The 14,891-nt window shown below is 38.9% G+C and overlaps 1 protein-coding gene across 1 annotated transcript in view; it reads right to left on the bottom strand.

The window, feature by feature from the left end:
* rims2a (regulating synaptic membrane exocytosis 2a) overlaps nucleotides 1-14,891 on the bottom strand; it is a gene marked incomplete at its 5' end in the record, with an annotated part of 113,104 nt that overhangs the window by 58,749 nt on the left and 39,464 nt on the right. The window contains 1 exon segment of the mRNA XM_079469300.1: nucleotides 4,563-5,374. Coding sequence (XP_079325426.1) covers nucleotides 4,563-5,374 — 812 coding nt within the window.

The following is a 14,891-nucleotide window of genomic DNA, read 5'->3' as shown; positions in this document are numbered from 1 at the left end:
AACAGTATGACATCATCAGATCTGTCTTATCCAATACCTCAGTTTCAAGCCTACCTTGTGTGTTTAAACACCAAGATACGACATCGACATATCGGACTCCGTACACTAATCTTCTAAACACCAGAGCTAGGAGATATGGGTTTAATGCAGAAAAGAGAAAGGGTCACAGCCTAAACCTCTTCCTGTAGACCTCGCAAAAACCTGTAGTAACAGTGTACGATATTGATGATGTCAGACAGAAACCTTGCATCTCTAAAACCGCTACTTCAGATTAAAATAAAAAACACTGTGTTGTTAAAATTGACCTTTTGTTGGCTAAATATTTGCGAATCCTCCTCATAATTATGAATGATGAATAGTATTGGTTTATTAAAAAACCTATGAATTTTATTTGTATTACTTTAATTTGTATTTCTCCATCATAACTTTTTCTTTATTTTATTTCATTTCATTGTTGAGCACGGCTCTCCAGAAAGAAGCCTTGTATTCTACTTTGTATACTTTAAAACTGCTCTTTTTAATGCTTTTTATTTGGCAAAGTATTTGCAAAACCCACTCACAACCACGAATGAAGACCAATAGTAATGATCTATTCAAGAAAATATTAAAATATGGCGATACAAGGTTTTATTTGTATAATTATATTAAATGCAAAATGCAGGAATTCTATTAGATTTTTGATAGTCATCGGAGTGACCGGGTAAAACTGAATATAAAATCACAGTAAATGACCAAACTGCATATAAAGTCTGGCAGGGATGCAAACTACACAAAGATGTTCCTGTGGCTCACTTGGTATTACCTGTTAAGGGTCACGAGTTCGATTCAGGGTACCCACAAACTGATAAAATGTACATCAAAAATGTATATCTGCCAGGTAAACACAACTGGCTTCGACAGATGTGGTCGGACGAGGGGTTTTGGGTGAACGGTTCTTTTAATCTCCGCTGGACGACGCGGCGGTCTCGTTCGTTGCGTCCCGGGATCTATTTCTCTCTCGCTCTCAGCAGGCGGCTGAAGTGCTGATTCAGACACGAGCGCAGCCCTCAGCCTGCTAGTGCACGGCTCTCCATCACTCTGACAACTCAATAAAAAAACAGTGTAAACTATTAATTGGATCATTAATTATTGATGCCGCTTTTACTACGCGCGGTAGGGACAGAAGCGGAGAGAGAGAGAGAGACAGAGGAGAGTGACGTGGCGTGAGATCATAAAACCAGTATTGATATTGGTCTCCGGAAAGACTTTAAATAAGAACATATTGAGATGCAGGCTCGCTGGAAATCACACATATCTTCAATACAGTAGGACATATTTCCTCCTCTACTTTTTCTTCGTTTGTCATATCCTTTCATTAAAAGAAAAATGCAAAATGACATCATCCAGGAAGTGACATCTTTTCTTAATGACAAAACAATAAAAGTTTCAAAAAATGTGTATGATTAAAAAAGTGCAAGAATGCGGTTGGCCAAATGTCATGCTGATGTCACGCTTGTTTTGATGATCTGGCTAAGCTCCGCCCCTAATGTCTTCTAATCACAATCTGTTCTTCTGCCCATTAGTTTGGCTTGAATCACATGAGGTCTTTTCGAGAGGAGGTCTAAACGCAGAGCCAGATGTGAGCCAATCGCAATAGCTTATCCTGATCTGAAAGCAGGCCTGCAGCCAAGCGGATGCCATGGTAACCCGCTTTCACTTCATTACGTCTGATCTTCAGACAGTCATACAGCAAAACAAATAACGTCAAAACCTGCATTCAGAACCGGAAAGCACCAACCATCTAGTAACCTGCCTTAACAATAAAAGAGAAACAGGATCAAAGGATATTTCCAGAATATTGACTTTTATGGCCATTCGGGTTGGAACGAACCATTAAATATGGGGATAAGATATAAAAAGGAGAAAACCTTCAAATCGCTGAACAAATTGTTTTGAGCAAACTACACAATATCATGGAATATGGTTTGTTTTTTTCATATTCAAAGACAAATTATTAAAGCACACAAAAAATAAAGCATGCACCGTCTACAATGTAATAAGTTAGTAATATTTTACTTGTCAACACAGGTTTTAAAATCTTAAAGTTTGGTCGCATGTGCTGCATCACTTTTTTGCTTCCTTGAAGACTTCCCAAAGCTGAGCTTCAGTTTATATTCCAAACACTTCATATACCCAACATGCATACAAAACCATTCAGAAATCTTCAAGAATCATTTGTTTAAGGGTCGATGACGACATGCAAGGATGCCAATTTTAAAATACAAATAAGTAGTAATATCTATTGCAGTTATTCAAACGTTAAGAATGTTAAAATTAAGTGATTTTAAGGTTTTTCATCTACACTTGAATATGTTCATCTAACAAAGGTTATTACGTTACTTGAACAAATGTTTTTTTTGTAGAAGGAGCCAATATACTTTTTTTTCGTCCACATAATATTGGTCGCACCATGTGAACATTGGTCATCATACGTCATTGACCCTTCGATAAAAGTCATCACTTTCACAAGGTTGCATCCCTTTTGGTCACCATGGATGTCTTGGTACAATAGATATTTATCTTTTTTAATAAACCAAATCTAAATAAGAAACTTGCATTTTTAAACACATTTGTGCACTTAAGCCTTTAAATAACCCGACAATAATGCACCAAAAACAGCCAATTGTAAAGACACGCACTTGCAGAAATTCTGCTATCCCCATGCAGAATCTCCACAGTGCTCTGCTCTCGATAAAGCTGACAATAAAACCAGTCTTATCTGTCCTGGGGCTTTCTTTCTCTTCTCCCCTCTATAACACAGCTGACCTTCAAAGAGACGTTCCTACTCTCCTCTGCTAGAAGTTAAAGTGTGACTGCGAAAACCTGCTAAACATCAATAATGTAGAATTGTATGGTTGCCTTTGTCCCCAGGACGCTTATGTAAGCGCCTCGGACCGATCGCTGCAGTTTTCAGTCCCACCTCCCTTATGTATTGTCCCTGTTCATGTTGTGATATACCGTTCATGTCGCACGCAGAGGGAATCCCGTTTGTAATTTCAGATAATAAATGGTTTGCTGTTAAGCATCCGTCATCAGTTTAACTGTAATGAATATTTCTCTCGATCCGTCTATTACCCTGAGTTCATTTTTACTTCCTTGGTTACAAAGTATTTTTCACAAATCATCACAGGCATGTTAAGATTTATACAAGAAATCTTTCAAATCGGCAAGAATCTCTTAAAGAGGCTTTTCAATGAAACTTCACACGAAGGTCGGCAGTTCACTGGGTTTTTCAAGCCAGCAGTTTTGCCTGTGGGACCTTTAAGCCTGATATTCTTTCTAACCAATTAGGTAAAGCATTTCTAGATCAGCTTATGGAACATAATAAAGCTCCTGTCATGTTTTCCTCAAGACTGCAGTCAAATCCTGCTGGAAAATGTTGCAATTAGGTTTAGAGCGAAAGAACATTTACCTTTATGCTTTCGATTAACCCGAAGCTCTGAGCTAAAGAGTCGTGTGGATGTGAAGACTGCATTACTCAATGAACGAACACTCAAAACACGCGGTTACATGCACAAAAACACATACAAATACATGCACAAAGGCGTATCTTCTGTCATGTTTCGTGTGTTTGTGTAACAGAAGTTTAGAGCTCACAAAATCGATAGATTCAATGTATTCAATGTTTTTGTAGGAGGTAAGAGTGATCGAAAAGAATCCCAAGCGAAATATGGCCCAACAATTTCACAATATTCATTAAAGAATCTTGACTAGAAAAACAAATGAATCCCACTATAATTATAGCAAATGTTTATTACACTACAGAATATTCAGAACTCTCTTTTCACAGTTAGTTTCTCTTTTTTTATGTAATGTAGTTACGCATTATATCTCATGCGAGGAGACCCTGAGCCAGCGATATCTGTCAATGCACAACATGTGAGATTCACACCCACAAATAAGGTAAATAAACGCGATAACCCCTGCTGAACGATTCAGTATCTGCACACACTCTGTGAAATCCCATCTCACGCGCGCAGGAACACCCAATGACTTCTGCTGAAAGATGCACTCTCTACTCACTCTCTGAGAAATCACTCCGCACAAGCGCGTCCCGCACACACACACGCACACACACACACACACACACTGACTCCTGCTGAAAGACACTATCTGCTCACACGCCCGCGTGCCTTTCACACGTGCGCAAACACCCGCACGCATCATTCATACACACACACATCCTATTGAAAAAACACTCTTCGTTCACTCTCTATAAAATCACATCATACATACACAAACCATCCACACACACACACACACACACAGTACACAAACACTGTGGGGAGGTGAGATCAGCATCAATCACGGGTTATCTGGCAGGCATTTGAAATATTATGAACGAAAGAGAAAGATAAACAATGCAGTTAAAACAGAACTTTCTCGAGAAGTATTTATAGCTTAAACCAGGTCTCAGTTTTAAAGTTTTGCAATCACCAACCACATTTTTATTAGAAACACCTTTTCAACTACTTGCACGGATGCTGCACTGTGTTTATATATAACTCATCATCATACATTACCTTTCTCACTGACGGATTCACTCTCAATCTCCACGTCCTCACAGCTGGTGTACTCTGGGGTTGTGGCTAGTTCCTCCTCGGAGCTGCTCAGAGACACCTGCCTCATTTTGCCGCCCCTCTTGGACTTGTGTGGTTTAGGTGGCGGCGGCCTGACAGACTCGGATTGGTCGGAACTGAGCGAGTCGTTCCGTAACATGCTTTCCATCTTCTCTCGCTTACTCTTCCATACGGCTGAGACGGGATCCAGGTGCTGCTGCCTGTGAAGGGAGTCCACACCTGGGGGGCTGTGGTTGGACCTCCGTTGGGTGTTTCCGGGACCTGGTGAGTATTGGGGGCCGCGCGGGGGCTCCTCCATCTCCGTGTAAGCCAGGGAGACATCGCTATGGCGCCGTTCGTGCCTGAAGCGTGAGACTTCCGCGTGCATGCGCATCTGCTCCTCATAGGGTTGCGGCTTGACCGGGTAGCGGGCCAGGTTCGGGTCACTACGGTAGCGGTTCTGGTACTCCTCCTGCCGCTGGCGCTGCAGCTCATGCTCGCTGAGGGGCGGGCCATCGGGTAGGAAGCCGGGCTCGGGCGGGTACTCTTCCTGAGAGTGCCAGCCACCCCGGCGAGCGCGGTACGCCCCCCGCGCTACCTCAGCGTCCTCGTGGGTGCGGCTGTTACCTCCTCTCCATTGGCGCTCTCCGGCCCCGTAGTCAGACGGTGATCGTGGCATGCCGCCCTGCCCTGGGGCATACTGCGAACGCTCTGCCTTCTCCTCCCTTTGGTCGTATTTTTGGTTTGGATCCCTGGTTGCTGACGGGCTTCTTTTTCTGCGAGGCAAAAAGAACAGCGAAGTTGAAAATACAATATCAAAGGTAGAAAAATGCTATCAATGTGATCTTTGCTGAAATATAAATAAGAGCAGAACACTATCAATAACAATCTCAGTCTTACTGTAAAATGCTTAATGAGTTTTAAGTGAACTCACACACAGCAGAAGCATTAAAACTGAATCTCATTTTTAAATGCAAGTTGTGCATTTAGAGAAATAACCTGGGTATAACTGTGCAGGCTGCACGTGTCGGATGAGATAAAGGGAAATAGTGTCCAGGGCATATAAAGTTAATAGGAAACCCAAATAAACGCTAGAGAAAAAAAGTGCATTTGACACGAAAACATAGATTTCATCCATCTACTGTACTCTTACAAAGTAGCTATTCATACCTGAAAACACTGCAGATATATTTTAAAGATATAAATTGACATTAAAGTTCATTAAAAGGAGCAATGTGTAGATGTGTAGATTTTAGAGACATCTAGCGGTGAGGCTGCGAATTGCAAACAACGGCCATCCCTTTCGAAGCACTATGGCGGCCCTCACAGGACATACTCAACTTGGGATAGAACGCGTTTTCAGCTGCTTAAAAGCGCATCAGTGGACACAGGGACTCAAACCTCAACAACTGAGCTACAAAAACACTACAGAAATACCAGAAACCATGCTTTCCAAAAGCAAATCTGCTTTTCAGTAGGGCTATCACGATTATTAAATAATCGTCTCATCGCGATTGTTTGACCTCATTGCGATGGTTTTAGATCATCGCAATTATTGCACATCTCTATAGAAAGCACAAGGGGGAGCTGCAGTGACTGCATATTGCATATTTCACTGTATACTGTATATACATTGTAACTAAAGTTTTATAATACTGGTCAAATCACTTAAAAAAAAACTTTAAAGCTTATACCATAAAAAAACTGAAGTACAATTTTATATTATTTAAACTAATCTCAATGTCTAAACCAGCCTTCCAAAATGTTATTAACACTTTATTGTGGTCTTGCAAGTGAGAAAAACAAACTAGAAGCTTTTCTGTGACTGATAACATTTAATGGTGTCTTCAATTCCCTCTTATACTATTATAGACCTTAAATATGTGATGACCCTGTTTTTAAGAGAAATTAAAACATAGTCTTATATTACGAACAATACGGTTGTTTCAAAGCCGAATAAAAAATGTATGAGACTTAAACGTCAAAGCCCTAAAACAGACAATTCATCCTCATAATCGCAATGATTTATTAGACAATTATTCGTCAGGCAAATTTCATAATCGTGACATCCCTACTTCTCAGCAAATCTGTTTAAGAAGCTTAAACAATATCTTAAATTCAGACACTGAAGACACTAAAACCGGTACTCAAACAATGCGCTCAACAGTCAACTTGAATTTGTTCTGCCATATGAACTGCACAGGCCGCCTGAAACAAAGCCAATGATCTTATTACAGCATATGAAACCGTATATGTGCATCATCAGTGCTGGAGTGATCTGCGAGCTGTTTTTGAGCCTCTACATGTACTGACTGATTAATGATGGTCTTTTATGCGTCCCCTGGGCTATGCTCTGGGGTTTAACTATGGCTGGCGCGTCCCTGCTGCATTATTCAACAGCAGCCGGACACAGCCGGAGTCCTGCGCCATTCACAAAACCAGAGCAATGCAGCGCTTCAGACACAAAACTGAATAGAGGCGGGCAGTATGGACCAAAATGTAATATCCCAATACAGATATCTTCGTTTGAACATGCCATTCAACATTAATGGTGTATGACCTACTATCCTATATATAGTATATATGTCCTATATAATAAAAAGAAGATTTTTGGGGTAATCTATGCTAATAAAGTCAAAACAAATCAAATCTGCATTCTTACATTAATAAACTGTGCTGTTACCAAAATATACATTCCTAAAACACTTCATCCCAACATTCCGCTTTATGGGATGATCTGTGTTCAGAGCTTTGGTTTTAATATCACACAAAGAACTGATGCTCACAAGGGAACAAAACATGAGATGTAAGTGGGTCAGTTCTCTATAGCATCTCCTGCATCAACACACAGCTTTCGCCCTCATAAAGACAGACCACAGCAGCGTTCATCATGTTAAAGAGGAAATGTATAGGTTAGCATAGGGTTGCCATTAACGCCATATATTATGTGACCTGTGCAGTAGTATAAATCTGTCCACAATGTACTGTCCAGCTGTGCTTCAGATGAGCCAGGTGGCATTAGTGATTACATGAGCATCCAGTGCTCTTCAGACAGTCATAAACTAGTGTATGATGGTATTAATCCTGGTCCCGAGGACGCACAAGCACAATCTACATGTCTTACTTATCAAACTCACACAGTTTAGTTCAGCAATTACACTCTGCTTTTCATAGAAAAAAAAGGCGTACATCAATATACGTAGTTTGATACAGTATTAAACGATTATTGAATAACTAAATCATGTGAGAAGTTAAACATTTTTTAAAATTTATAAACAAATATATTCTGAATCTACTAGACAATAAAAGCTGTTTGGTTTATATTATGGTTTCAATAAAATGATGACCTATAAGCCATTCCCAAGCAAATAATGTAATACTGTTACCAAAAAATACAAGAACTCTCCCAAATTATTTTTCATTTTTCTCAACTTCATTTTTATAATATTATTTGCATTATTGCTGTGAAATGAAACAGGACAAACTGGTCAAACTAACAAAAAAGATGAAATGTTTGCAGATTTTGAATACTGCAAATAAACAAGTTTATATTCACTTTTAAGAAACACGAAACTACAACACACGGGTGCTTAAAAAGTTCCTCACAGGGATGCCTTAAATAAAAGGACCATTTTTGGTTCCACGAAGAACCATTCAGTCAAAGGTTCTTTAAAGAAGCATCTCTTTCTTAACTTTTTAAAGTCTGAAGAACCTTTATTCACCACAAAGAACCTTTTGTGAAATAAGAAAGGTCCTTCGGGTGTTAAAGGTTGTTCATGGAACCATTTAGACAAAAAAAGATGTCTTGTGGCATCATGAAGCATCTTTATTTTTAATAGTGTTATGTTTTACATGTATTCAATACAAATATTGTTATAAGTATAAATATATAGTTTATATTATTAAATCTCAAATTTGTTTATGTGAAGCAAAACACAATGAGTCGTCAATTCAGATGAGCAGAAGCGTGAGATTAAAAGTCAAACAAGGGGAAATTAGGCCCTCTGGGGACCCCTGAAGAGAAGAAAACAATTGCAATAAAAACCAGGTGATTCTACACATACCTTAACACTTCAGGCAAAGTCTTACTGAAACGGTCTCGCGAAAAACAAAAATGAGTTTCAATGAAATCCACTACCAATGTCCACCAAGAGTCCCAAATGCATCCTGCAAGACGATGCCGTCAATTCTGAAGTTTGGAGTTTGTTTTCACACTCATCAAATCCTTCACAGACACGGTCGTGCAAATCCCACGTACGTCTGACAAAATCAGATCAGAAAAATGTCTCTCATGACTACAAGGTATAGAAGTGTCCTTATATTTGTTGGAGGTACGTCACGATTCCCCGTCTCCCTCTGCGTTCTCATTGATCTCACCACAGTACGCACTGGCTTTAAAGCAGCCGCAAGGCACGCTGGGAAGCCGGAGCCCAAAGCAAAGCTGAAACAGGTCGTAACAGATGACCTGCGTGCAGATATAGAGATGTTTCTCTGGGACAAAAGTGGCATTTCATCCCTCAGCCCGCTGCTGATTGGTGGAGATTCAGACCGTGGCCTGCCAGAGGATTTTTATCTAATCTGTGTATTACTGTGTGTTCTCACAAAACAGCACAGCAGAAGCCAGCAAATCTCAAATTTGCACTATACGGTCTCATCTGACTTTTTTTTTCTCCAAAAATAAGGCCGATTATATTTGCAAATCTGTCTGCTTTGGACAAGGATAGACGGTTTTTCGAAATTTAACATTGCACAAACATTTAAAGAAAAACCATCTCTGAATCCAAACAGAAACTATATAGTTACAAAAAAAAAAACTATACCACCTCAGTACTTTTTTGGCGAGTGTATTCATACCTTATGGTATTCACACTTCAAATTATCTCAAATAAAAGCCCCAAAATCTCAAAGCAGAACATATTGGCACTCATGGCCTGCACACTGTGAAAGCATGAGAACAGGCAGACACAGGAAGTAGGATAACACTGCTTCCTGTCTGCTCCCTGCAGTGATGCGAATGTCATTATTACTCCCCTCTGAACTCGACTCAGATGACCATGTGTTCCTAACACATTCGCCCGCTACACTTTTAACACCGCGGCATCCAGGCTAACCGCACACGCTCTTACAGAACACTAACGGGGTGAAAAATAGGCCAAACCCCTGTAGAATTAAGCCAAAGAAGCAGCGCAGACTACGAGACGACTCTTTTCTTCGCATTTCTTTTTAAAATGACCGTACACGCATGACTGAACATGGCAATGCAGGGTTCTCACTGAAAGCCTTAAGAAAATGAATGGATAATGAAAAGTTCAGTAAAACTAACCTCTGAATAACTTCATTCCTGATACATGCAGAATACATTTACATTTAGCAGACGCTTTATCCAAAGTGACTTACAAAGAGTTCAGGGAGCAATAAGCGATATAATACAAGCGAATACACAGACGTAAAACCATCACACAGCAGAACAAACACCCTGATCCACCCAAACAATGTGCAATATTGCTTATTGGCGTCGCCTGTGTCGGCCCGCACACAAACCCATTTAACAGGAAACTGCAGACGGCAAGCTGAGCATTCACCACCAGCGGCCTGCAATTAACATGATGTGCCATTCATTGAGCCCAGAGGAAATAAACAGGTTCGGAAGAATGTTCAGTCTGAACCACATCAGAGGACGTCTCTCCTCATAAAGACCCATCAAAGATCCTCGACCCGCCTCACACAGATTGGCTAACAGACAGATGAAGCTTCAAATAATTTTTGATACTTTAAAGATACGTGACTGCAAGAAGTTTTAGATATAAGAAGGAAAAGTCAGGTGGGAGAGATAGAGAGAGAAAGAAAGAGAGAGAGAGAGAGAGAGAGAGAGAGGGCAGACTTACATAAGCTCACTTCAGAGTTCATTTTTCTAAACCAACACTCAGCGCAGCATCTGATGTTTGTCGACATAACTGAGGACGCCTGAGCTTTAGGACAGCATTTTCCCTCCAGATATGAAAACTATTACACACGCACACGCTCATGCCGCCGTATCTGCTAACTTTGCATTTTTCATTGCGGCACATGAGCTGCGTTTTCGATGACTGACAGTCGCAGTCGGGCAGCGGGGACGATGTTTGGTGTGGAGATTGTGGAGGATGGGTGAAAGAAACACACTTGAATAATCCAACCTCAAAAAACTCGCCCGTGAGACCCTCACGACAAACTCGCTGTGCCGAAAATGAGCTGACATGTGCTGTCATTCTTGTGCTTCGCTGTTTCATTTAGATGGGAGTGAGAGCGGGAGACAGAGCAATAAGTATGCGTTGACATATTTGTTACATATGTTTATTTCCAATTATTATTTGTTGGTTTACTTAAATCCGAGAAACGAACCGAATAAAAATCAGTTTGAACAAAAGATAAAAACTAAAGACAATGTAAAAAATGTTTTTTAAACTATAATAAATATTTGTATGTATACAGTGTGCAGCAATATAATAAATAGAATGAATAAATATATGTATTTTATAATACTGTATGTTAAGAGTGTAATGTAATGTAATGTAATGTATGGTATACTCGATTCAGACTGGCTGGAAGGTGTGAATTAAATTCCTTTAATGCACGACTAGCCATGGATTATCCCTAACATGGTATGGTATAGAATGGTATGGTATGGTATGGTATGGTATGGTATGGTATGCTATAGTATAGTATAGTACATAATATATAGTATATAGTATATAGTATAGTATATAGTACAGTTTAGTATATAAGTTAATGGATAACTGCCTCAATGAACATCCATCCTTTTATTCACATTAGAAAGGTGGATGTTGACAACAGGATATGGGTTTCTTTAGAAACCTGCACTCGGAAAAAGAAACGTGTATTGAAGTGCTTTTGCAGAAAAGAGCGTGTCAGCTGAAAGAAAAACACCCACAATGCACGTCGTCTGTATCTCCCCTCAACACTCCCATTCAATTTAAAGTTGGCTTCTTCCTGCACCAGTAAGCATTCTGCCCGGAGGGATACCAGGCAAAGCAAGACAGCCATTCTGCCATCTATTTTTAACTGCCATCAATTATGAAAAAAAGAAGCTCCAGCAATAATTACAGTTACATGTTCTCCACGCAAACATCCCAGTGCGCGGCGGCGTTATAATGCGGCACTTTACAGAGAAATAAAATCCTTTACCGTACGTCACAGCTCACACCTGATCATTTGGCTGTGATATATGCAGTGTCTTGTTGTAGGATCTGATGGCATGTTAAAGGCCATTCAAAGTGTTTAATGTAGCTGTGGAGAGCAGTTAGACTCATTACAGCAGGCAGACACACCATCTATCCATCCATTCATCCGTCCATCCACAGCACTGCTGATCTGAAACAACTAACAGCATATCTGCTTACAGAAGAGAAAGTCTCGCTTTCTGCTCACATCACTGGATCTGCGCGTACATTAACCAGCACAACACTATCAACACTGTATTACAATAGCTTTTGGATAGTATGATTGATATTGTTTTTAATGCCAAATTCATAGTTTTTAATGATTAACAAATATGTATCCTACTGTTGTGTTATATCAAACTGAGCAAGTTGACATCATCGGAAAATGATTACATAAATATGTATAAACTATATATACATTTTTCAAATATAATCTTTCCAAATTCCTAACTTGAAGCATCTATGAGAATCAACAGCTTCTTGTGGTTTTGGCAGCGACTCAATTCAGAGAACTCAGCAATCAAATGTAAATATATACAAACTTAAAAGTTATGTTTTGTCCTAATACTTTATTCCAATAAAAAAATAAAATGTTATTTAAAATGTTATATAAAAACATTTTATTCCAAATATTAGATACATAAGAATATTTAACATTAGAAAATTAAAAACGATTTCATTTAAATTGTGAATACAATATTTTATTTAAAATATTAGATACTATATTACATAATACTGTACATATTGAAATAATAAATACTATTTTATTTTAAAAAATATGTCGGGATATTTTTCGTAATTTATTAAAACATCAATATAACCCCACATATTAAATTATGCAAATTATATAACATTAGCTTAGTTGACACTTACAGTTTCCTAGAAATTGTTCTTTTGTCAGTATAAACTGTAAAATAATAATAAAAAACGTGTCTTTTTGGTAAAGCCCTCTGGCGTTCCTTCTCTGTGCTAGCTGGTCAAGAACTGGTACTGTAAACATGAGCATCCCGGCTGGTGGCTTCCCTAAACATTATTGATGAATAAATGAATAGAGAATAAATGAATAAGTGTTTTGAGGTCCCTACTACATCACCCCAGGTCTACAGCCGGACTCTCCCTATCACCAAGATGCAACGTCACCTTTGCACTCTGATTCGCTCAACATCACTTCTGACTGACACCACAACTTGTTGTCATGGCAACAATTGAGGGCTAAAACCACATGGGACGGAAAACAAACTCGTTAAAAAAGAGAAAAACAGAGTTAGAGAACATTCAGACCGTCTGTCGCTCACTGGAGTGAAGATGACGCACTGTCGCATCGACATTGAAAGCTAGCCAACCAAAAACTGTTTTCATTATTAGCCGTAGTTTGTAGTGGGAATTACCTACAGACATCTATCAAATAATTGTCAAAAATATTTGTAAAACAATGCCAAAAATACAAAGGCACAGTCAATATAACTCATCAACCATGACAGCAGGTCTAATACGACGGAGCAGACAAAGAAAGAGGGAAATGGTTTGTGACGTGCATCTTATCTCTGTCTAACCTTATCGAGGTAAGAGATCCTAAAACGTCCTTGAGGTTTCTCCATCACCACTGCAAATAGCCGAGTGCTTCAGCGACTGTCGACTATAACTGCGATTTACCTGCGGGAATCACTCTAATGTTACATAATGAAGCAGAACAAAGCAAATTTATTTTGGGGTCTCAAACACAACAAGTCTAGAAACAAGCTTTCTTGGCTTTCGGCGTCCTGGGAGATAAAATCAAGCACTTTCCTAAAAGTTAATGATGGAGTAAACACACATTACACAGGCTCTCAGTAATGAGGTCTGACCACAGAAATAAAAATGAGGAACAAAAAACTACAACTATCAAACGCTAAACCAAGAGATCACAGCAAAGACTTTTCGAGACTGATTTCCCAAACGCTATCATGGTGAGCCATCAGAGACAAAACATGCCTTGCCGCCATATGCTGGGCAAACACACACATCTGCAAATACTGCCGTCATTAGCCTTTACTGCCACTTGGTGAAGTGTATTTGAGGAAAACTCCAGGCCGCGAAGTATATTGGTCATAATCTTTCCACATTTTTTCAGATTTTCTACACTTAGATTTTACACTAAGGCAAAAAAACGTTGCTGTCCTTCTGAAACCTTGTATGTCCAAATTCATTGTACTTGTTAAATAACTACAAACTGTGTTGTCAAAATAGACAAGCACTTTTTATTTGTTAGATATTTATAAATCCGTGACAAAAAGGGTGACTAATAATGATATATGGCAAAAAATACTGTACAATGTTTCAAAAAGACATCAGCGAAATACAAATTGACATACACCGCCGTTCAAAAGTGAAGGTTCACTTGACTGAAATTTATTTTGTGATCTTAAAGGCATTTGCAAATAATTATGTAATTATGTAAACAACTGCGAGAACAATTTGTAAGAAAAAAATCATAAAATGTTTTTTTTTACAGTGTAAATAATGAGGAAAAGGCAGCTAATAAGAGATACTGCTAAAAAAAGCATCTCATGGTGAGACCTGAAGAAACTGGCTGATAAAATGCCCATTCTACAAATTCAAGGCAATTGAAACTATAACATTTAGTATTCTAGTCACAACATAATTCTTATCACATCATTGTTTCAAGAAAAAAATATTAATAAGAAATGAACAAACGATCCTAATCTTTTGAACGGCAGTTCAGTCTGAAACATAAAACTACAGGTTACTTTATATTCTTATCTATACATGGTCTGAAAGAAACAGCTCCAATTATAAAGCATTATTATAAGCTTACCATTGGGTGTCAATTTAATTCATATTTATATTTTTGTCCGTACAATGTATTGTCTGCTGTTGTTTTCAGATCAGATATTTTGCATCGGATATTTTAAAGAGTACATATTACGAAATCATGTAAATAACATGTCATGCGGTGTGTAATGTTGCCGTGTGTAAATGAAAGCAGTGTGCCAAGTTGTTAAGCCAAAGGTAAATGAATAACAACGTCATTGGCTTGGAAAAAAGGGAGTCGACTCTGTATCACCCAAACGAGTCG

Source organism: Barbatula barbatula (genome assembly GCF_947034865.1).
Source record: "Barbatula barbatula genome assembly, chromosome: 12".
NCBI lineage: Eukaryota > Metazoa > Chordata > Actinopteri > Cypriniformes > Nemacheilidae > Barbatula > Barbatula barbatula.
The sequence above is the reverse complement of the archived record's forward strand: the minus strand, read 5'-3'. Positions and strand labels throughout refer to the sequence as shown.